Below are 25,252 nucleotides of genomic sequence, written 5' to 3'. Positions count from 1 at the left end.
GGGTGAAACCAAGTAGGATGCTGCGGGGCTCCTGGACATGGAAGCCGTTCTGTGTCCCCCATTTCTTGTTTGCAGGGAACAGACTCCAGCCTCCATGACCTTCCCTGACTTCCAAAGGGCAGATTCAAACAGTTGCTAATCAGGGAAGGGAGGGGCTGCTGAGACTAGGGAGAAACAGTCAAGAAACAGTAGTGCAGCCCTGGGGCGGGGTCCTGGTTCCACCCCAGGAGATTCACACAACAAGCTCTTTATAAGAACTAAGTAAAGTCGCTCAGTTGTGTCCGACTCTTTGCGACCCCGTGGACTGTAGCCTACCAGGCTTCTCCGTCTATGGGATTCTCCAGGCAAGAATACTGGAGTGGGTTACCATTTCCTTCTCCAGGGGATCTTCCCGACCCAGGGATCGAACCCGGGTCTCCTGCATTGGAGGCAGATGCTTTAACCTCTGAGCCACCAGGGAAGCCCCTTAAAGAACTAAAATCCCCCAAAAATGGAAGATGTTAACTACTTGAAGAAGCACTCTTCACTCCAGAGAGAAGAACACAGTTTGATAACCTTCAATTCAGTCCTTCAGTCATGTTCGATTCTTTCCCACCCCATGGACCACAGCACGTCAGGCCTCCCTGTCCATCACCAACTCCCGGAGTTCACTCAAACTCATGTTCATTGAGTCGGTGATGCCATCCAACCATCTCATCCTCTGTCGTCCCCTTCTCTTCCTGCCCTCAATCTTTCCCAGCATTAGGGTCTCTTGAAATGAGTTAGCTCTTCGCATCAGGTAGGCAAAGTATTGGAGTTTCAGCTTCAGCATCAGTCCTTCCAATGTACATTCAGGACTGATTTCCTTTAGGATGGACTGGTTGGATCTCCTTGCAGTCCAAGGGACTCTCAAAAGTTTCTCCAACACCACAGTTCAAAAGCATCAATTCTTCGGCAATCAGCTTTCGTTATAGTCCAACTCTCACATCCATACACGACTACTGGAAAAACTATCAGTTCAGTTCAGTTCAGTCGCTCAGTCGTGTCCGACTCTCCGCGACCCCATGAATCACAGCACGCCAGCCCTCCCTGTCCATCACCAACTCCCGGAGTACACTCAAACCCATGTCCACAGAGTCGGTGATGCCATCCAGCCATCTCATTCTCTGTCGTCCCCTTCTCCTCCCGCCCCCAACCTTTCCCAGCATCAGAGTCTTTTCCAGTGAGTCAACTCGTCGCATGAGGTGGCCAAAGTATTGGAGTTTCAGCTTTAGCATCAGTCCCTCCAATGAACATCCAGGATTGATCTCCTTTAGAATGGACTGGTTGGATCTCCTTGCAGTATAAGGGACTCTCAAGAGTCTTCTCCAACACCACAGTTCAAAAGCATCAATTCTTCGGCAATCAGCCTTCTTCACAGTCCAACTCTCACATCCATACATGACCACGGGAAAAACCACTGCCTTGACTAGACGGACCTTGGTTGGCAAAGTAATGTCTCTGCTTTTTAATATACTATCAAGGTTGGTCATAACTTTCCTTCCAAGGAGCAAGCGTCTTTTAATTTCATGGCTGCAATCAGCATCTGCAGTGATTCTGGAGCCCAAAAAAATAAAGTCTGACACTGTTCCCACTGTTTTCCCATCTATTTCCCATGAAGTGATGGGACCAGATGCCATGATCTTTGTTTTCTGAATGTTGAGCTTCAAGCCAACCTTTTCACTCTCCTCTTTCACTTTCATCAAGAGGCTTTTGAGTTCCTCTTCACTTTCTGCCAAAAGGGTAGTGTCATCTGCATATCTGAGGTTATTGATATTTCTCGCAGCAATCTTGATTCCAGCTTGTGCTTCTTCCAGCCCAGCGTTCCTCATGATGTACTCTGCATATAAGTTAAATAAGCAAGGTGACAATATACAACCTTGACGTACACCTTTTCCTGTTTGGAACCAGTCTGTTGTTCCATGTCCAGTTCTAACTGTTGCTTCCTGACCTGCATACAGGTTTCTCAAGAGGCAGGTCAGGTGGTCTGGGATTCCCATCTCTTTCAGAATGCTCCACAGTTTATTGTGATCCACACAGTCAAAGGCTTTGGCATAGTCAATGAAGCAGAAATAGATGTTTTTCTGAAACTCTCTTGCTTTCTCCATGATCCAGCGGATGTTGGCAATTTGATCTCTGGTTCCTCTGCCTTTTCTAAAACCTGCTTGAACATCTGGGAGTTCACAGTTTACATACTGCTGAAGCCTGGCTTGGAGAATTTTGAGCATGACTTTACTAGCGTGTGAGATGAGTGCAATTGTGCGGTAGTTTGAGCATTCTTTGGCATTTATAGCCTTGACTAAATGGAACTTTGTTGGCAAAGTAATGTCTCTGGTTTTTTTATGCTGTCTAGGTTGGTCATAGCTTTCCTTCCAAGGAGTAAGTGTCTTTTTATTTCATGGCTGCAGTCACCATCTGCAGTGATTTTGGAGCCCCGAAAAATAAAGTTTGCCACTGTTTCTCCATCTACTTGCCATGAAATGATGGGATTATATGCCATGATCTTTGTTTTCTGAATGTTGAGCTTTAAGCCAACTTTTTCACTCTCCTTTTTCACTTTCATCAAGAGGCTCTTTAGTCCTCCTTTACTTTCTGCCATAACGGTGGTATAATCTGCATATCTGAGGTTATTGATATTTCTCCCAGCAATTTTGATTCCAGCTTGTGCTTCATCCAGCCCAGCATTTCTCATGATGTACTCTGCATATAAGTTAAATAGGCAGGGTGACAATATACAGCCGTGATGTACTCCTTTTCCTATTTGAAACCAGTCTGTTGTTCCATGTACAGTTCTGACTGTTGCTTTTGACCTGCATACAGGTTTCTCAAGAGGCAGGTCAGGTGGTCTGGGATTCCCATCTCTTTCAGAATTTTCCACAGCTTATTGTGATCCACACAGTCAAAGGCTTTGGCATAGTCAATAAAGGAGAAATAGATGTTTTCCTGGAACTCACATGCTTTTTCGATGATCCAACAGATGTTGGCAATTTGATTTCTTGTTCCTCTGCCTTTTCTAAAACCAGCTTGAACATCTGGAAGTTCACGGTTCGCGTATTGCTGAAGCCTGACTTGGAGAATTTTGAGCATGACTTTACTAGCCTGTGAGATGAGTGCAATTGTGTAGTAGTTTGAACATTCTTTGGCATTGCCTTTCTTTGGGATTGGAATGAAGACTGACCTTTTCCAGTCCTGTGGCCACTGCTGAGTTTTCCAAATTTGCTGGCATCTTGAGTGCAGCACTTTCACAGCATCATCTTTCAGGATTTGAGATAGCTCAACTGGAATTCCATCACCTCCACTAGCTTTGTTTGTCCTGATGATTCCTAAGGTCCCTTGACTTCACATTCCAGGAGGTCTGGCTCTAGGTGAGTGATCACATCGTCGTGATTATCTTGGTCGTGAAGATCTTTTTTGTACAGTTCTCCTGTGTATTCTTGCCACCCCTTCTTAATATCTTCTGCTTCTGTTAGGTTCATACCATTTCTGTCCTTTATCAAGCCCATCTTTGCATGAAATGTTCCCTTGGCATCTCTCATTTTCCTGAAGAGATCTCTAGTCTTTCCCATTCTATTGTTTCCCTCTATTTCTTTGCATCGATTGCTGAGGAAGGCTTTCTTACCTCTCCTTGCTATTCTTTGGAACTCTGCATTCAAATGGGTATACCTTTCCTTTTCTCCTTTGCATTTTGGCTTCCCTTCTTTTCACAGCTATTTGTAAAACCTCCTCAGATAGCCATTTTGCTTTTCTGCATTTCTTTTTTCTTGGGGATGGTCTTGCTCCCTGTCTCCTGTACAATGTCACGAATCTCTGTCTATAGTTCATAAAGCACTCTGTCTATCAGATCTAGTCCCTTAAATCTATTTCTCACTTCCACTGTATAATCATAAGGGATTTGATTTAGGTCATACCTGAATGGTCTAGTGGTTTTCCCTACTTTCTTCAATTTAAGTCTGAATTTGGCCATAAGGAGTTCATGATCCGAGTCACAGTCAGCTCCTGGTCTTGTTTTTGCTGACTGTATAGGCCTTCTCCATCTTTGTCTGCAAAGGTTATAATCAGTCTGATTTCGGTGTTGACCGTCTGGTGATGTCCATGTGTAGAGTCTTCTCTTTTGTTGTTGGGAGAGGGTGTTTGCTATGACCAGTGCATTCTCTTGGCAGAACTCTATTAGCTTTTGCCCTGCTTCATTCTGCACTCCAAGGCCAAATTTGCCTGTTACTCCAGGTGTTTCCTGACTTCCTACTTTTGCATTCCAGCTCCCTATAATGAAAAGGACATCTTTTTGGGGTGTTAATTCTAGAAGGTCTTGTAGGTCTTAATAGAACCGTTCAACTTCAGCTTCTTCAGCATTACTGGTTGGGCACAGACTTGGATTACCATGATATTGAATGGTTTGCCTTGGAAATGAACAGAGATCGTTCTGTCGTTTTTAAGACTGCATCCCAAGTACTGCATTTTGGACTCTTGTTGACTATGATGGCCACTCTATTTCTTCTACTGGATTCCTGCCCACAGTAGTAGATATAATGGTCATCTGAGTTAAATTCACTCATTCCAGTCCACCTTAGTTCGCTGATTCCTAGAATGTCGATGTTCACTCTTGCCATCTCCTGTTTGACCACTTCCAATTTGCCTTGATTCACAAACCTAACATTCCAGGTTCCTATGCAATATTGCTCTTTACAGCATTGGACCGAGTCAATCCACAACTATCACTCGTCAATCCACAACTGGGTGTTGTTTTTGCTTTAGCTTCATCTCTTCATTCTTTCTGAATTTATTTCTCCTCTCCTCTCCAGTAGCATATTGGGTACCTACCGACCTGAGGAGTTCATCTTTCAGTGTCCTATCTTTCGCCTTTTCATACTGTTCATGGGGTTCTCAAGGCAGGAATACTGAAATGGTTTGCCATTCCCTTCTCCAGTGGACCACATTTTGTCAGAACTCTCCACCATGACCCATCCATCTTGGGCGACCCTACAGTGCCTGGCTCATAGTTTCATTGAGTTAGACAAGGCTGTGGTCCACGTGATGAGATTGATAACGAGAACCACAGAAGCTCATCATGAGATCACCTGAGGCCAGATTAAAGGAGCAAGGCCCTGGGAACACCCAGCTCCTTGTCAGCAACCCCACCCTTCAATCACTGCTGTAAAACTCTTCACCAAATCCTCCCTGGTTGGGACACACAGTGTTAAGGGGCAGGAATCCACCTGAAACAGGGCGGGTACAACCCTTGAAAGAATGACATAGCCTGAGAAGTCAACTTAAACTGATCACAACCAAGTAGGTCCAAGATGGTGGACAAGCTGACTTCCACTAGACTGTGGGCCTCAGTGTATGCTCACTGTAACACATGAGCAAGCTAGAGTACACCACCGCAGGTACTAGGGCAGCTCTCAGGCTGACCGTCAGAAACCAACAGCAAACTAGATTACACCAGCACAGGTGCCAGGACAGTTCCCAGGCTGACCATCAGAGACCAAAAGGTGAGTGGGGCCCCAGTTTCTGGAAACCTCCATCCCTTCCCTAAAACAGCTGGAATAATCCTCCCAGTCAATAGCCTATTAAATTACCCAGCTCATAAAAGCTAACTATACCATATTTCCAGGCCCCTCTCACCTCATGAGATGGTCCACTGCCTGTCTGTGGAGTGTGTGTCTCTCTAAATAAATCCACTTCTTACCTATCACTTTATCTCTCACGGAATTCTTTCTGCAATGAGACATCAAGAACCTAAACCTTAATCTTCATTTGGCTTTCCTGGTGGCTCAGATGGTAAAGAATCCGCCTGCAGTGTGGGAGAACTGGATTCAAACCCTGGGTTGGGAAGATCCCCTGGAAGAGGAAATGGCAACCTGCTCCAGTATTCTTGCCTGGAGAATCCCCATGGACAGAGGAGCCTGGCAGGCTACAGTCCATGGGGTCACGAAGAGTCAGACATGATTGAGCAACTAAGAACAGCTAACCTTCATTAAGTCCTAAAACAAGGTGTGTGATCTTAGTTGGAACACTGTGGGGTTTTGCCAGATTTTGAGTCCCTGGCTGCGTGGGTTCAAGTCCCAGTCAGGGTTATGGCCAGGTTGTGGGCACAAGTCCCAGTGTGAATTACATGGTTTCACCTGTTTGCCTGGCAAAAAAGAAAAAAAATCAAGCTCTTCTTTTCTATCTCATCCAAAACTCTTTCTCTGAGATCTGATCTAGCACTGGTGCAGAGGCTGAGTTTTCAGCATCAGGGGAAATCTGCTGTCTGTGCTTGACTGCCTTGGAGCTGTGGTACCAGTCTTGCCTTGGACTCTGGCTCAGATTGGAACTTACGCCCTTGGTTGTCCTGATTCTCAGGCTGGAACTATAATACTATTGGCTCTCCTGCTGCTTGCTGACTGCAGATCTTATGACATCTCAGCCTCCACGATCACATGAGCTAATTCCTTATAATCTCTTTATCTCTCTCTCTCACACACACACATTCTATTTATTTCTGAAACATCTAGACTAACACAGCCACGCACAGAGCACTGCATTAACCCACTGCAGATGAGGAGCTTGCACCCTTTCTCTACCCGGGCAGGGAGCGCTCTGGGAGTGGGGACAGAAAATAGGGGGAAATCACAGAAGAGACGAGCATGGGGAAACAAGGATGGGCAGAGCAATGCTAAGAAGGGGCAATAAAGAAACGGACCCAAACTCATGATCTTCACATCCAACTGGCGAACACTTAAAATGGATAGTTTCCTTGATCCCAAATTTGCACACTGTTTCTCCTGTTTAACTCCCTATTACATTTCTATTGCACATATCTAAGAAATATAATTTAAATTATAAATGCATTTAACTTTATCTCAAAGTTAAAGTTTTGTGAAACCATAGCCTTGGTTTGCAATTGATACAATTTGGCTTCAGTTTTACCTGGATGAAAAACTTTGTATAAAAGGCAGAAAAGAAAAAGACCCAAAGGAAAGGCATTAACTAGCAATTAAGCACTGTCCACACAGAACTCACAAGCTAAGAGCTACTCTGGATAAACACGCTGTCTTCTCTCTGAGGCTGATGAAGCTGTTCAAACACATTATTTTATTAATTCTCACACCATCCTGATGCAAGAAGCAGGAGGATGCCTCTGGTCCCTCAACTTCTAATCTCACACTCGGGGGCTCAGCTGCCTCTTGTAGGGCTGCTGTTTGTGTGTTTATTTTCGGTCAGGGGCTCAGGAAAGAATCCACGGGAAATTCTAAGAGGGAGAAAACACCGAGGTAGAAAAGGTTGAGAAAGGATACAAATAATCCCACTACAGCTGATGTAGAGGACTACACTCCAGTGAGAAGAGAGCGCAGGAGCAGAGAGGGCGAAGTGGGGAGCAGCGAGCTTCTTCTGTGGCTTTTACCTGCCATGTTCGCCTGGCTGGTCCCCAAGGCCTGAAGAATCAGCTGCAGCTCCCTGACAGCTGTGGCCGCCTCTTCTCCACAGGACATGTCGGGCTCCAAGACCAGTTCCAGAAGGCCGATCCCTACCAAAGACAGACAGAGTCAGCCTGACTGGACCTTTCTAGTTTCGGTTCCCAGGCAAATCAGGCTAGAGTTTTAGGAAAACCCTGCGCCACTGACGGGCTTCCCGAGTGGCTCAGTGGTACAGCATCTGCCTGCAATGCAGGAGACGTAAGAGACACAGGTTTGATCCCAGGGTCAGGAAAATCCCCTGGATACCCACTCTAGGATTCGTGCCTAGAGAACTCCATGGACAGAGGAGCCTGGCAGGTCAGTCTGTGAGGCTGCAGAGTTGGGCACTGAGCGACTGAGCACACACACATCACTGATGGGCTCCGACTCACTTCTCTTCACCCTCACTTTAGAATTTTCAACTTCGGTTCTTTTAATGTCTGCTTCCAATACCAAGCTGCTTGGTCCATGACTAGGTGGTGATGTCGATCTCATTTTAGGCATGGGTTAGAAGGCAGTCCCGGAGAAGGCAATGGCCAGCCACTCCAGTACTCTTGCCTAGAAAACCCCATTGATGGAGGAGCCTGGTGGGCTGCAGTCCGTGGGGTCGCTAAGGGTCGGACACGACTGAGCGACTTCACTTTCATTTTTCACTTTCACACATTGGAGAAGGAAATGGCAACCCACTCCAGTGTTCTTGCCTGCAGAATCCAGGGAAGGGGGAGCCTGGTGGGCTTCCGTCTATGGGGTCGCACAAAGTCGGACGTGACTGAAGTGACGCAGCAGCAGCAGCAGCAGCAGTCCATAGAAACCACAGTCCCCACCTGGCTCGCTAATCAGCTCTGCCAACACCAATGTTGATATTCTTACCCATCTGTCGACCTCCGGGGCCTGCTTCCTCACCTGGCTAGGGAAAACCCTGGAGGAGAAGGGCGGTGGCAGGAAGGAAGATGGAGAGTCTCCTACCTACCTGCCCTGTTCAGGTCAATGAGCGTCTGGGACCGCAGGTCGTCGTGCAGGCTTTTGCCGCTGTCCTGCTCCAGCTGGATCTGCTTCACCCTCACAGTCCTGGTAACCATCCGACTTGGCTTCCTCCCTACACAGACGCTGTACGCCAAGCTCCCGTTCACAGCGATCGGTAGCCTCTGCTGGGTAATCTGGTAGCCTGCCTGCACGCAAATGGGGGCCAGAGTCACTAGTCTGTAAGTCAAAGCTGGGAACCAGTTGAGCACTCCTTTTAATGTCCTGAGGCTACAAGCTTACTTAAAGACACAACAACGACAAAAAAAGGGAAATGAGACGAAAAATTAGTCTATGCCCTGCGGCCATAATCTAGCCTGGCCTCTTCTGAGTTCTCTGAGTTCCCCATCCCCACGCCCCCAATAATGAAGCAGTAAACCACACAGATCCTCGCTCTTCCCTGCGGAGTACCATTCTGGGGACTAACAATCATCTCTCTGTCTGCAGCCTCTGAGAAGAGAACATGTTGCTTCCACTTAGTTCATTAGCTCAGCCCTGCATCTGCTTACTGGGCTCCTGACAGACCCTCTTACGGGGAGTGCTGGCTAAGCACCCTGCCATCATGTCTCAGCGCAGCCGACAGCAGCTGCCAGCACCATGAGGCTGGTTTTGTTCCTGCTCTTTGAGCTAACCGATCATGTCAGATGCCCTCCCTGATCCGACTTCCCTTGTTCCTCGAGCCAGAAAATGCAGTGACACTCACGCCCCACTGAAGGGAAGCATGGAGTACTAATGAAACACTGGCGGAGGTTGCCGGCGCTCGCTCACCACCTTCTTTGCGGGCAGGAAGGACTCCCTTCAGATGCACGCACTCTAACAGAGGGCAGGTGGGACACAGCGAAGAACAGGATGACGCTGACGCAGCACCCCTGCCACTGTTCTCGGCGCTTCACACCATTTAATTCTCAGGACAGCCCCAGGAACGAAGCACAGGGCACGGAGAGACTAGGGACCCGTGGCTGAAGCCACAAAGCCAGTAAGCATCGACATTAGGATCTTAACTCGGGTGACCTGGCGCCAGAGTCTGTGTTCCTGGCCAGTAACTGTTCAAGCTTAAGCTGTATCGGAATCACCTAGCAGGGTGGGCAAAACACAGATCTTCTGGCCCCACCTGAAGTGTTTCTGACTCTGCAGGTCTGGGGTGGTGCCTGGGAATCTGTATTTCTGACATGTTCCTAGGAGACCCTGATGCTAGTGGCCTGGGGAACACACTTTGAGAACCACTGCATTAGGCCACCTTGTTTTCTGTGCTGAGACAGGAAGTCTTAATCTGTAAAAATTGAACTCTGGGTGTGGTTGCCAACTAAATTACAGCTGCTCAGTGAAACTGTAGTAATATGAATAAACTGTGTAGACAAAAACAAACACTTTTTTAGTATAAGCATGTCCTGTGTAGTATTCGGCAACACTAACTCCAGATTACATGAGCTACCTGGGCCAGAAAGATCAGAAAGCCAGAAAAAATAAAGCATCTCATTTTTCAGTTGCTTACTGCTACATCTCCCACCTTAACCAAACTAGTGATCGCTCTTAAAAGATGAATAAAGGCAGTTTAATTCTTTCTTCCTTACCTAGCAGTGGAATTTGCTAAAAAGCTGGCAGTCAGAGGGGAAAAACAGTAGCAACTAGAGAATTCAGGTTCCCGTTGTACTTTTTATTTAATTCCACTCCTGCCTGCACCTGCTGAAAGCAGCTCACCCCCATCTTCAGCTCTAGGAGAATAATGTGAAACAGTATCAACATTGCTGACTGCCTAAACCTCAAGCAGGGCCACACTCACCATCAGAGGCTCAGAGCAAATCAAACATCATTTGGGAAACCCACTCAACATTAAAGTTTTGATTCAGTTCAATACTATGAAAAATTGGCTCCAGTTCACACTGGCTTTTCTCATAAGAAAAGAAACTTTCTAATTTTAAGGAAAAGGCAGGTTAATGTCGGGTTTACTGCTTTGCCAATTACTGTCATCCATCCAGGCTTCTGGTTCATGTTTCCGCTTACTACTGTCCACTTACGTGGTCCTTGGGGATGGCAGGCATGTCTGCAGAGGAGATGGTCCTATTACTGGGAAACCCAACTTGACAGAGGGATGCCCTCCCTGTCTTCCGAGCCACAGGATGCATTGACCGCTGCACGGAGGTGGCTTCTGTCCTAACTGCCCATTAGCACCAAACCCCACAGCTGGGCTGAGCCTGAGAACACAGGCTGCCTCCCGTCTATGGTCAATTACGAACGAGCCCCCAGCAGCACGAGGCTCCTGGTCGGAGCAGCAATCAGGACCCGGCGTCCGCTCTGGTCCATCAGGCAGGCAGGGCCCCCCGCAGGGCTGGACTGAGCTCTGGCCAAGGAAGCATGCAGCAACCCCCCCCCCCCCAACCCCCATAGCCAAGTCCTGGCTCTGGGTAGCGGGATGGACACACAGGCAGAGTGTACTCACAGGGAGGTCTGCATAGAAGTAGTGCTTCCGGTCAAACAAGGACTTCCTGTTGATGTGACAGTCCAGGGCCAGGCCGGTCATCACGGCCGCTTCCACACACCGTCTGTTGAGGACCTGCGGGGACAGGACACCCACCGTCTGAACAAATATGCCTCCCTGTGGACATTCTCCCTGGACTTGTGATCTCACCCTTCGACAGGCATGAGCTCTGGTTCTTCCTGTGGGCAGCTCATCTCACAAGTCAACTCAGAAGCGGGGGCTGGGCACGCTTCCCTTTCACCTGCTGCCCCCGGGGCTCCTGACCTCCTTTTGGATCCCACCCTGTCCAGCTTTCAGGAGCAAAAGACCAAGCTAGCAAATTTTCCAGCCCCAAAGGAAGGAAACAGCTTTCGGAACTCTGGGTGGGTAGGTGGAATAAGGTGGACAGCTAGAGATTAGGAGAAACCTTTTTGAGATGTGGAGTCAGACAGGCTCTCACTCTTGCGCTGTGTGTCTGTACAGCTGCAGGCCTGGAAGCCACAGTTCCCCATCTCAGGGAGAGAGAGAGGGCTGACGTCTCCCATGCAGAGTGGACAGTCACAGCTGGCTACAATCATAGCCTCTCTAGGGCAGGAATTCAATAAACAGCTCCGTTTCCCCCCTCTGCTTCAGGTGAAGTTTTGAGGACTGTGTTTGCTCTTGCAATATGTTTCTATTTTTCATTAGAATATTTATGAGGTTCTTTAGTGCATTTAGTATGTTTTTATCCATGTAGAGCTTTCTGGTTAAGGTTTTTCACAATCACCATTTTATTTCAACCTCATGGCAACCCTGTAAAGAAGGAATTTGTACCATTCCAACATATCAGAAAAAGAATAAAGACCCAGAAAGACCAAGAGACTCGCCCAGACCTCAGAGCAGGCAAACGATAAAGCTAACTCGAGTCCACATATGCCCGAGCCCAGAGGGTGACAGACAGAATCCCCATGATGCAGGGACCAGGCACCCGGACACGGGTGGGACTTGCTGATCAGACAGGCAGAGTCTAAATGCAAACCTGTGTAAGAAAAGGTGAGCGGTATCTCTACTTGCTGCAACATACAACCCCCCTCAGCTCCCCCAAAGAAAAAGCCAATAGCAAACCTCCCTCCTAAAAACATCCTCCCAGGCCTGGATTTGGAAGCCAGGTTACAAAATGGAGCCGTCTCATAGCTTCTATTTAGAGCTCTTCATTTTGGGCCAAGTAATATTGTCAGCTCTGCAGTAATAATGGTTTTCATGAAAAGAAGTGTGTGCTGGGGTGCTGGGGTGGGGAGACACAGGATGCTCTAATTATTGATGTTTTCACTTGCTAATGTTTGGTGTTTTACTGAACAGTTGTTACCACAATACAAACAGAGCTGGTGGAGAATCATGCCAAATTCAAGCCTGCAGATCTGATCTGGGCCAATGTGCACGAGAACCTGAAGCTGGGGTCCTGCCCCGAGGCTCACCCCTCTGGGGCTGGGCAGCAGCGTGGGCGTGCCTGGAGACTGCGGGACTGGCTGCCTGTCAGTTCTTGCTTTTCCACCCCACTCTCCTCTAACCACCGCTTCCTCTCTCCTCTCTGCCCAGTCTGCCCCTTTGGGACCAACCTGTTCCCTCTTTCTAGGCCTGGAGAGCACCAAGGTCTGTTTTGCGTGCTTCTTTCTGAGCGTGTGTGGCTAGTAAACACGCCGTGCCTGGTGCTGTGGGGGAGTGGAGAGCCGTGGGAGGTCACAGACTCACTCTCCCCGTGCCGCACGAGGACCTGGGCACTTGATCAACCATCATCAATTTCCAAAGGATGAGAATGCGGTAAAACACATAAACATTACAGCAATATTGAATACACTTTAATCTTTTTTTGATGATTTAGAATGCTTGGAGCACTTCAGGGTCAGGATTATAAGCATCCATCATCGCCACACTGCAGTTGCACAGAGGGGCCAGTAAACAGAGAGAGCCAGTTAAAAGAATGCCAAGAAAAAAGAATTGATTACAATCCTAGTCAAGCTGCTTGTGACAGATGGAGGTCCAGGTCAGCATGCTCTGAGGAGAGGCTGCAGAAGTGGGAAATTCGCCTGGGGCTGTCCTTATTTCAGACAGTGTCTTCAACGTCTATACAGACAGCATGGGCTTGAGGGGCGCCGAGCAACACAGGACCCTGCCGCTGGCCCAAGGAACGTGCACAGCGACGTGAGCCTGCGGCACGGCCTCCACCCTCTGCAAGTGCATATCCCCGTGAGCACGGTCCTGACGAAGGCTCAAATCCTACAGCATCCTGTGGCCTAAAGCCACTTGGCGACAGCCATGTCCACACGGGAAAGGCCAGCCTCTGCCATGGTCTAGCGCTGGCCTCCACCTTCAATTCCATCTCCTATCTCACACTCACTCACACACACACACACGGTAAAGGCCAGCCTCTGCCATGGTCTAGCGCTGGCCTCCACCTTCAATTCCATCTCCTATCTCACACACACACAGACAGACAGACAGACAGACACACACACACACACACACACACGTCCTCCGCTCCATGGTCTAGCTCTGGGCTCCACCTTCAATTCCATCTCCTATCTCACACACACACAGACAGACAGACAGACAGACACACACACACACACACGTCCTCCTCTCCATGGTCTAGCGCTGGCCTCCACCTTCAATTCCATCTCCTATCTCACACACAGACAGACAGACAGACAGACAGACAGACACACACACACACACACACACACACACACACACACGTCCTCCGCTCCATGGTCTAGCTCTGGGCTCCGCCTTCAATTCCATCTCCTATCTCACACTCACACACACACACACACACACACACACGTCCTCCGCTCCATGGTCTAGCTCTGGGCTCCGCCTTCAATTCCATCTCCTATCTCACACTCACACACACACACACACACACGTCCTCCGCTCCATGGTCTAGCTCTGGGCTCCACCTTCAATTCCATCTCCTATCTCACACTCACTCTCACACACACACAGGCCTCCGTCTCCAGTTCCATCTCCTCTCTCTCTCTCACACACCCCGCCCCCGGCTCCCTGGTCCAGTTCTCCTATACAGACAGTGCTGACTGCTGACCTGCCCTATCCTTATTCACAATCTATGGAGATGTCACCAACTCTGGGCAACTCTCCTTACTCTTCTTCCCGTGTGCCTTGCTGACCTTGCACAAGCTTCCATCTGTGCTTGCATCACGGTGGGTCAGACGTGTGTACATGCATTGCCCCTGAACTAAGCTCCACGAGAATGGGCACTGCCTGTTTCCCCGTGGACCTGGAGCCCCACAGAGAATGAAAGGCGGTGGTGCTCAGGGAGCTGAGCTCCAGGGCAGAGGGAGGGACGGGCACCCAGGGCGGGTCTCAGAGAGGCCGTGGCGCCTCCGTCTCCTCCAGGCTGTTACCTCCACCCACTGGCCTTCAGACGCATTTCTGGAAGTGCCCTGAAGTGACACCCAATCACATGTGACAAGACCAAAGAGGGATGAAAAAACTCTGAAGACGAACGTGTCCTGAAGGTGTAAGTTCCAGAATTTTCTTTGCAATTCACATCAAGTGACTACAGAAGGGCTCACGGGTAACCACAGCGGCTTCCCTGGTGAAGGAAACCCATGCTCCTTGGCACTCACAGAGCACAGCTCTCTCCATGGAGCCTGAGCACACCTCACTCTGGCTTCGGGAACCACCGATGGCAAGTTCTAACTGCACACTCTCTGTGTCAGGAGGTGGGCTGGGCACACCACACGCGCATGCCAGTCACTCCCCTCGGCAGTCCTAGGGCAGGTACCATCATGATGGTCATCTTACAGATAACAAAGGAAAGAACAGAGACTCAGTAACTCGCCCTGGGTGACTAAGTAGCAGGACATCAGATCCCAGAACCCAGACTCTCAGCTCCACTCTCACCGTGAATCTTCAAAGAATGAGGTGCACGAGTGCTGGCGCTCACGCCCACTAACATGGAGCCATAATTCTCTAGCAGCAGCTCAAACCACACCCTTCTAGAGAGGTAGATACTGTTTCTAGCGATTTTCTTCCTGCCAGTTCCTACGTGCACAGGCCTGTTTTCAGATATCTAACTCACAAAAGGTGAGCACTGTGTTCTCTGAATTTTGTAAAGCGCTCCGTACACATGTGTGTTACATAGTGGCTCTGGCACGTGGTGGCTGGAGAGGGCATGGACCTAGAGCTGTCCTCAAGCAGCAGGGGATGTGTCATCACTGGACTTTCAAAATCTTCAGACACAAGTACACATGAAACGACTTATCACGTAAGCGAAAAGCTGATTCTTTAACTGGAAGTTAAGAAACCCATGAGAGGTGGACAGAGGAGATGAGACAGTCGACATATGTCACGTCCAGAAGACAGAGAAGGGGCACCTCACAGCCAGGAAAAGGGTACAGGCTGAGCAGACACTGAATGGCTTTTAAAAGGATTATCACTTGTTCCACTTGTTTGCAAAACAAGTAGAGCTGCAATCATAACTTGCGTGCAATTTATAATACATCCAGCACAGAAGGCAGCAGAAACATCATGAGACTTCCAAGGACAGGCTGTGACCCCTATGTGAGAAGCAGGCTCCCAGTTTCAAGACTTACTTAGCCTAACCAAACATTTCCTGACCTGTGAGTATAACGATCATTCTTTTAACCACAACTCCCAACACACCTAAAATAAACGATCAAGTAATTCACATCCTACTTTTTAGTATGTCTTGATTATTTCCCTCCTCCTAAGGCCTCCGATTTAATTCAGGTTTCCATTCAAACATGCTCCCCTCCAAGCAAGACTTCTGCACTAATCACCTGGCCAGGTTTCTCCACCTCCACACTTAGCTCTGGACTCTCTCCTCTGTACCAACTGATTCTTCTAAAGGATAAATCCGTTCACGAAACTCACCTGTTAAAACCCTTCTCCCACCTCCCCAACAAGTGCTTGATGGAATCTTCAAGGCTCTCTGAGGTTCAGCCCCGATCACCTTTCTGGCTCAGCCCTAACCCAAGAGATGCTCATACAGCCAGACACGTGACATGCTTTTGCACAAACTGCCCCTGCTGCTGGGAACACCCTTCCTCCTCATCCACTTGAGTAAGATCCTGGCACCTGGCAAGACTCCCCTGTACAGGCATCCCTCCTTTTCAGGTCCCAGGCCCTCTGGAAAAGCACTGGTTCCCCAGCCAGACTGAGCTCCCTGAGGGCAGTCAAGTCACTTTATCTTCTTTGCCCTATTATCTAAACGCCATGCCAGCTGATTAAACATTAACTGAGGTAATGAATAATTTAGCATCCCTTTTATCAACATCCCAAACTCCATAAGCTAGGAAATAAAAGCAAAACTGTTTTATAAAATATGTGTTAGGAAAAAAGAAACCACTCAGTATGTAGAACAGATGAGATTTAACGCAGAGTCTTTATTACACAAATGACAGACGGGCTAGGATGTCAAAGAGGCAACCTAGAAGAGTCTCAGCGGCAAGAAGACACTCATGCCCCAGGGAGGGAGGGCCGGGGTGGCGGGGAGCAGTGTCAGTGGCACCAGGGGGAGGGCACCACAGGACGCTGAAAACCTGGTGGACCCGTCTCCCAGGAGCCATGGACACGACCCCTTCAATACCAGAGGTGCTGCCGGAGGGAAAAGGGAAGGAGAAACTCTGCTGCTGCTTTCCTCCCAGCTCCAGTCTTGCATCAAAGCCTCCCGCCTAACCAGTCAAAAGCCAGCTAGCAGGGGCGGCGTGAGGGACACCAGGAAGAACAGCCTGTGGGAGCAGCATGCCCCAGACCCATGATGCCCTAAAGAGAAGGGGAATGGTGAACTGAGGCTCTCAGGAACGCGGGCCATGACCACACAGTGCGCCACGTCCATGGCTATATTCACTTCTGTGTCTTTTTCTTTTGATAAATATCTAATTGATCAAACATGTCACTCTCAAGTCTGCCCAATCAACAACAAAAAAAGAAAATCTTGTTGACTCCCTTTTCACATACTGGGAGCCAAGAATTATGAAATGTTACTAACGTATAAGGAGCATCTGTGATGACTCAGTGTGGGTTGGACAGAACTCTAAGGTGACATTAACCATTAGGAAAGGATTGGCTAAGAAGATTAATGGAACAAAAAAGACTGCATAACTTACTTAAGTCGATAAAAATATTCCCTAGGATTTTAGCACATTTATGTGAAAACCCACTGCTGCTGCTGCTGCTGCTGCTGCTGCGTCACTTCAGTCGTGTCCGACTCTGTGTGACCCCATAGACAGAAGCCCACCAGGGTCCCTCGTCCCTGGGATTCTCCAAGCAAGAACACTGGAGTGGGTTGCCATTTCCTTCTCCAATGTGTGTAAGTGAAAAGTGAAAGTGAAGTCACTCAGTCGTGTCCGACCCTTAGCGACCCCACGGACTGCAGCCTACCAGGCTCCTCCATCCATGGGATTTTCTAGGCAAGAGTACTGGAGTGGCTCGCCATTGCCTTCTCCGGAAAACCCACTAATCACAAATAAATCTACTCACTGAAGTAAGCCAGGAAATATCTGTGATACACTTCAAAGGGGTAAAACTACATAGTCTTCAAAACAGCCTGCAGTTCACACCATTTCTCTCTCCTTCCTCCTTAACCCTCAACTGGTGAGCCCACGACGCTATGATACACAAAGTCAGTCCAATGGCTACCAGGACCTCCTTAAAAAATTGAGGCAACATGACAAAACTAGCGTAACTCACTGAAAATTCAGTTGGCGACTCTGGTGCATTCAAACAAAGACTCTGAGGTGATGTTTTACGAAAAGCCCAAGTGGCAATTATTCTATGAAATTAATGTTACATGTGACAGATCTGATGGACGATTAAGATACAGCACAGTAAACGCTTTAATTTATAGAGAGAAAGTAATTAAGATTTACTAAGTAAAAATAAGGCATTAAAACGGGTCTTTGTTTTACTGCTCACCATAAATTTGTCTCAAAGCACGAACTCTCTCTGATTCATATTCAGAGCGAAAGTTCCCACACAGATAAATTCTCATTATGGGAGAGAAAGCTGCTCCCCAGTACCTCACCCCCACATTCCTCCTCACCACTGCGCTCTTCCGTCATCACCCAAAACAAACACAAACACTTCAAGGCCCGCGACTAAGCATGCCGAAACTGCTAAGAAATTCTTTTTTTTTAAAGTGGATTTTTACCATCAAAAGATACCAGCTTTGGGAATTCCTCTGTAGTCCAGTGGTTAGGACTCATCGCTCCCAGTGCCAAGGGCCTGGGTTCAACATCTGGATGGGAAACGAAAATCCCACAGGCCACACAGGATGGCCAAAAATAAAAGAGTTACCAGCTTTATGCAGATATTAAATATTTATCTAAATATACCCACATAAACATACATGTTCTTTACACCTAATGGGTGTTGCCTCAGGAAAAGAAGAAAGAGAATGCTACAATTTGTCTTTTATTTAAATCCCTCTTTCACAAAAGGGGGGAAAAATCAAATATCCATCACAGGAAACAATTCTTGTTCAAGGAGGAGGGGTGTGGTCTGACAGGTCGGCCCCTCAGCTCCAAGGCGCCTCTCCACTCTCTTGCCCTCAGAAGCAATTCCGCTCCCCAGGACTGGACAGGATCGAGGGCAAGGATGCCTCCTGGGTCCAAAGCGCCAGAAGGCCCGCTCTCCTCACCTGGGATCCCACTCTCCGCCAGCTTCTGCCCCCTGGCACCATCAGGTGGCCTCGGGCTGGTGCCCACCCTTACCACCAGCAAGTGGGGCTGGGGAGGGCAGCCTCGACCAGCCCGGCCTCTGACACTGGAGGACTCTCTCCCTGCTGTGCCTCGGACCACTGGGTGCTAGGACCCGACACTCACCTCTGCACTGGTGGGAAAAAGGAAAACTCCAGGGCTGCCTCCAGCCTAGGGGAAAAAGACCTCTCACGGGACACAGCCTGGGGTCCTCGGGCCTCACTCTGGGGTGAAGACTTGGTTAGAGAGGAAGGTTTGAGAACGCTTGGCAGCCAGTGAAAAACAAGGCTGGGTGTGCAGGTTAACTGGGCTCCAATCCTTGCTCCCGCAACACTCCCAACAGTTACTAGTTTGGCAATTAACCTCATCTTGAGAAGGCACTGACTGATTGACAAGTGGCACAAAACTGAGTCAGAAAGACCTTCGCCGGAGCCGTCACCACTCAGCCGAAACCTCCTCAGCAGCGGTGTCACCCTGCACTGCCCGTCTGACCTCCCTCAGCCCCAGCTTCCTCATCTCTGAGGGGAAAAGACAGTATTCTGCAGGGCTGCTCGGTGAATTAAATAAAATCACTCGACATATGGGAGACATTTTAGTAAATCCTAGTTTCAGAATGGAAGCGTTATTAAATGCAAAATGCCCAAATCAACTAAGTCTTTCATAGTCAAGCTTTTCCAAGAGACAATGGAATCTAATAAGAAAGGTCTAAACAGTTGCACAGACCCATTAGTCTAGATTTACAATCCAAAGTAAGGTACAACAGATGCTGAAATTATGTATTATGTCAACATAATATTTCCCCCTTAAATGATAACCAACACCTTTTGTGATAATTAGTGTGTTATCTGCAGAGGAATAGAGACCATATTTCTTAACAACTCTGGAAGTTTATATGACTTTATTTTCTGTTTTATTGTGAGGCAAAATTTCCTTGGATAAATCGTATGCTTGCCTGTGGCTGGAAAAAGCTCCCATTCTTAAGTGAAAGAAACTACCTTCTGACAAGTTGAAGAGTTACACACCAGATAATTGAGTCCATTTTTACTGCCGTCTCATCGCTACCTACCGCCTATCTGTGACTTCCTGTCTCCTAAGGTAGCAGCTACTTTTGAAATTTAAGGACAGTCTGTGGAGAAGAGATGTATGCGGGCATGAAGCAGACATGGCAGTCACGTTTTAAAAAAATCACCGTCCTTCAGCAACATGCATGGATCTAGAGATTTATCCTATAAGTCAGAAAGAGGGCACATACCACATGATGTCACTTACAAGTGGAATCTAAAATACGACAGTGAACTTAGCTACAAAACAGAAACATGAAGAACAGACCTGCGGCTGCCGAAGGGCAGAGGACTGGGAGTCTGGGATCAGCAGATGCAAACGACTGTATACAGATGTATCAACAACAAGGTCCTGTTGTATAGCACAGGGAACCACACTCAATATCCTGTGACAGACCACAGTGGAAGACTATGAAAACAGAAATGTATATAGATATGTAACTATGTATGTGTGTGTGTATATATATGTATAATGGATTCACATTGCTGCACAGCAGAAATGCACACAGCACTGTAAATCAACCCTGCTTTAATTTAAACAAAAGGAATTTAGGGGAAAAAAAAAACAACTGTCCTTGAATAAAACTTTGGGATCCGGCAAGGATCTTGACAGAAGAAAGATTTTCCCCTAACTTTAACTCTGAATATTTGTCTTTCTCTTGTTTATAGCTTTTAAGAAAAGTATATTAATATTGCTAAAGCTCCAATACTTTGGCCACCTGATACAAAGAGCCAATTCATTGGAAAAGACTCTGATGCTGGCAGGGATTGGGGCAGGAGGAGAAGGGGATGACACAGGATGAGATGGCTGCATGGCATCACTGATTCAATGGACATGAGTTTGAGCAAGCTCCAGAAGATAGTGAAGGTCAGGAAAGCCTGGTGTGCTGCAGTCCATGGGATTGCAAACAGTCAGACAAGACTCAGTGACTGAACAACAACAACAAATATTAATGTTAAAAGGCTAAAGCATATAAATCCATTTATTTTAGATCACTGTCCCCAAACTGAAACTCCATCTTTTCTAACCTATCCTAAAATTTACTCCAAGACAAGACAGATTACATGGAATGCCAAATTTATTACTGAAACCTTAAGAGTAATCAGTGATAGTGACAAGAAACATCAATTTAATGAGTGAACAGCTCCTATGACCCCAAAAGAGATCTACTTATTTCTTTATGTAAAAGATTAATTCTTACTTGAAAGCTCTGACTATTGCTGAGAAACAAAGGAACTGGCCTGAACCAACAAAACTCAAGGAAATGCAAGCTAGGCATTCATTATTGGTATGGACAGGGAATCTGGTGGAACAAGGCCTGTGAATATCAAAAGCGATTCCTAGAGACACATGTCATTCTATTTAAAGTGCATGCATGCTAAGTCACTTCAGCCGTGTCCAACTCTGCAAACTTACGGACGTTAGCCTGCCAGGCTCCTCTGTCTATGGAATTCTCCAGGCAGTAATACTAGAGTGGGTTGCCATGCCCTCCTCCAGGGGATCTTCCCGACCCAGGGACTGAACCCATGTCTCACATCTCCTGCATTGTCTCTAGCTCTATTCATCAGTCCCAGGAATGCCCTGAGGAGTAAGCCTTTGGGAGAATCTAACAGGACAAAGATTTTCAGGAAAAAAAAAAAATCCTAAATTTTATGCATCCTAGAAGTATACAGTATCTTGTTATAGGCTTCCTAGCAAACTATGAAATCATGGAGGCTAAAAGGAAAAAAGAAAAGAAAAGCCAAACCTTCATAGGCAAAGCCCCTACTCCATCAGCTGTGTTTGCTGTAAGAGCAGATAACAGAAGAACTAGCCAGGATCTAAAAATATGTCAATGTCGTGAAAGGGAAAAAAGGGACAGAGAGAGTGGAGAGAGAGGGAAAAGGAAAAGAAAAGGAAAAAGAAACAAAAAAATGAGACTAGAGTCATGCCAGCTGAACGCAGTGTGCAATCTCTGGATGGATCATGAGCCAGGGAGAAGTAAAGAAAGGACGATACTAAGTCAACTGTGAACGGTGTCCTGGATAACCGGGTTGTAACCAGGCTGGCTTTCCTGAGTGTGATAATCACACAGCCATCAATAAGAGAAGAAAGACGCTGAACTCTTTGCGAACGAAGGGTCATGATGTCTGCAACTCACCCCACAATGCCTAATTCAAAAGGAAAAAACAACCTAGACATTGGCAGGATGTTCAGTGTGCTCCTCTGTATGTCTGAATTATCTAAAAACAAAAGGTCTGGGGATGAAGAGAGCAGACAATTCTCCTACTGAAGAGGCTAGGGAGATGCTACAAGCCTGGAGTGGGAAAGAGAGCCTAGAGGAGGCAGGAGCTGTTTACGCTGATGCTAACTGATGAACTACACACATGCGTCAGAAGCCCCTTTCAAAGCTGCTGAAAATCAGTCGTAGACTAGAAAATATTCTATGTACTATAATCTGTCTAAACTTCCCTATGCATAGTTCAGTGGACACTAAGCTCCTTGTGCAGATAATGAGGCATGGTGTTAACACTCACAGGACTGTTAAGTACTTCATTTTACAGGTGAAAAATCTGTTAAAGGGAATTCTGTTCCATCTATATATAAGTATATAAACCCTGCATACAGGCAACTTTTATATAAACAAGAACATGAAGGAAAGATGTGTGTGCTCTTTTACCTGGTAGGAAGATAATTTTCCCCAATTGTATCTTTTCGAGTTGAAAATACTTTTTGCTTCCCCCAAACTTGAACAGCTATCCAATTTTCTGTTAATGTTTCTATTCTGTTGTCTCACTATGTAAACACACATGTAACTTCTCAATTTGTGCTTCTCTGAAAAAATCTATGATGGAAAACTTTGTATTGTCATTCACGTGCGCTGTGCCATTTTAAGTGCCGAACCCTACTGGCCACTATAACATGTAAGGAAGTACTGTCTGTATTAATAGTCTAATGCTGTAATGTTAAGAATATGAGTAACATAATATGAGGTAACATTTACGTGCCACTTGCAAGTTACAAGGTGCTTTCATATACAGTAGCTTCTCTGCATAGAAGTAAAACTGTAAAAGAACAAGAAATACGCAAATAAGAGGGCTAGCTAGCTATGACAAGTAAACACAGGTTATGAGTGATGACAGGCATCTTAAATGTTTACAACTAGCTATAAAGGAAAAATTCCCTGTTGCATTTCATCAGAAATGGACAATTAGCAAACTCTGCAGAAGGGAATGCAGTCTGGTGCTTTATGCTAAGAATGGGAGCCAGGCAATTCTCGCTTCTATTTTTAACTGGGCTCCTGACCTCCTGGTATCCTTGGGTAAGTCCAAAAGGCCCTCAATTTCTTCTCTTATCAATTGGGGTTGGAGCCTCTAACCTCGCTCACTGGGGTGGCCTATGAGCTGGCAAACAACGCTGACAGTTCGAGACACAACTGACGATCACATGTTGCTGTCTGTCTGCACTGCCTGAGAAAGCTGCAGGGCATGACAAAGACGCTTATTGATCACGCTTCCTGCTTCTCCACTTGTGAAGAGATCCACGCATCAACATTTGGAAGACAGTACTTTTAAGCCTCCTGGGAACACTAACATTTTCCTGATTCCTACTTTTTCTCCCTGCCCCAGCTCCAGGCCTTATTATAAGGACTCAGCAAGGGGCAGAAGGCTGGGAAACAGGAAGGCTCACTAGCAAGAACCCTCTACCATGTGTTAAGAGACCCTCTCCAGAGCAGCCCTGCCTGACTACACCGACAACGCCAGGATCGCCAAGCCTACACTTGGCATACTGGGATGCCAATGGCAAACGACTTCCTAACTCGGCCAAGGTCTTTCAAAAAGCAAAGGAAAAAAATTCCGCAAGATGCTGCAGTGCAGAGAGTCACCAACTCCTCCTCCCAAACTAGATATGAAGCTGAAGATACACTGAAAAATGATTACAATTTATTCAAACCACAGATGTATATTCCTGTAGTGTGGAGAAAGAATTCCAAAGGAAACCACCCCACAAAAAAGAATACCTCACGTCTCCTCCCAGAAACTGGCTCAGGCTTTTGAGGGCAGAACTGAGCATCGTCCAGTCTCCAGGCCCCATGTTTCCTCATGGATTCTGCTCTCTAGTCCATATTCTTTTGTCCTCAAAGGAGGAGTGACTTTTGTAATGAGCAACTCTGGGAAAAGGAATTGAGCATATGTGGCCCAGCATTTTTATTACAGGCTCTGGTATAAATCACCAGAACACAGCCTGTGTGAGCTCTTTCAGATCAGCACGCCCACCAAGATGGTATATTCTGGTCTGCTCTGGCCACGTGATAAGCTTTCTACAAGCAAAAGGTCTATGGTTTGGAGGGATGCAAAAAGTACTAGAAGCCATTGGGATGTATCATGTTACATTCTTCAATCAAGCTATTATCAGAAATGAAACTAGCAGGTTCATCTCCATTTGTCTGAACACTATGCTGATTTCTCAACTGGTTCTGACTCAAGAGGCTTTCCTCGTGGCGGTAAAGCGTCTGCCTGCAATGTGGGCGACCCGGGTTCAATCCCTGACTCAAGAGGCTTCCCTCACATGGTAAAACATTCACCTGCAATGCAGGCGACCTGGGTTCGATCCCTGGGTTGGGAAGATCCCCTAGAGAAAGGAAATGGCAACCCACTCCAGTATTCTTGTCTGGAGAATCCCATGGACAGAGGAGCCTGGTAGGTTACAGTCCATGGGGTCGCAAAGAGTCGGACATGACTGAGCGACTTCACTGTCTTTCTTTCAGTTTTCTGACTCAAGATGAGAAGACAGTATTATTTTTATTGACACCCTAAAACCACACATCTTCCTGAAAACACTTTTCTAGTACTCATGAAGCCAACCCAGAAACCACTGCCCCCCACCACCACCACTAGCATCACCAATGGCTCCAAGGAGCAGAAGAAGCCGGAGGCAGCTTGCTGCCGTGGCCAGGGGTGCTTCCCCTGGGAGGGCAGAGCCTTCACAGGTCTGCTGCAGTGTTTTAAAGCTCTGGACCTGTCCAGGGAAGAATAATGAATGGTACCCAGTTGCATGATCTCAGGCTGCATTTTTATTACCGGCTTCTAGAATAAATCCCCAGAACAAAGCCTGTATGAACTGCCTGAATGGCAGACACAAAAACTGTCACGGAGCACAGGTAATTTGTTTTAACTACTGTATGTTTATCTCAAGAAAAGAGCCCTGAGCTCGCATACCCCTGGGCACCCTCGGTAATGTGTTCGTGGTTTACTTTTCACACATTCTCACCTTGTTTTCCCGTATTACAGACTTGTGGGCGGAGCAGTGCACCAAACTCATTTTAAACAGTTAAGAGTTATAAACAGAGCCCTAGCTCCTCTAACAAGGGCTTGCTGCTGCTGTACTCTATGTCTCGTTCAAGGGCATATTGTGAAGGGAGAATAAACCCGCATGATGGGATGTGGAAATCGGGAAATAGGCGAAAAGCCCTTTTTAAGCTCAACACTGAAGGTTTCTTGCTCAAGGATGAATCCCTGGGGAGACGAGGATGCTGCCTGGAGATGGTCCCTCCCCAGGAA

General features: G+C 47.2%; 1 protein-coding gene across 2 annotated transcripts in view; it reads right to left on the bottom strand.

Moving 5' to 3' along the window:
• The window catches only part of GATB (glutamyl-tRNA amidotransferase subunit B), a 94,697-nt gene that overhangs the window by 48,944 nt on the left and 20,501 nt on the right, over positions 1-25,252 (bottom strand). For both annotated transcript variants that reach the window (XM_055405476.2, XM_088827976.1), the window contains exons 3-5: positions 10,912-11,025; positions 8,425-8,623; positions 7,403-7,525 (exon numbers count right to left, since the gene is read on the bottom strand). In XM_055405476.2, the coding sequence (XP_055261451.2) occupies positions 7,403-7,525; positions 8,425-8,623; positions 10,912-11,025 (436 nt within the window). The remainder of the gene's footprint in view (positions 1-7,402; positions 7,526-8,424; positions 8,624-10,911; positions 11,026-25,252) is intronic.

Source organism: Moschus berezovskii, chromosome 19 (assembly GCF_049115385.1).
Source record: "Moschus berezovskii isolate FMDL1 chromosome 19, NW_MosBer_1.0, whole genome shotgun sequence".
In the NCBI taxonomy this organism is placed as follows: domain Eukaryota; kingdom Metazoa; phylum Chordata; class Mammalia; order Artiodactyla; family Moschidae; genus Moschus; species Moschus berezovskii.
Note: the sequence above shows the minus strand (reverse complement) of the source record. Positions and strands in the feature narration are given on the sequence as shown.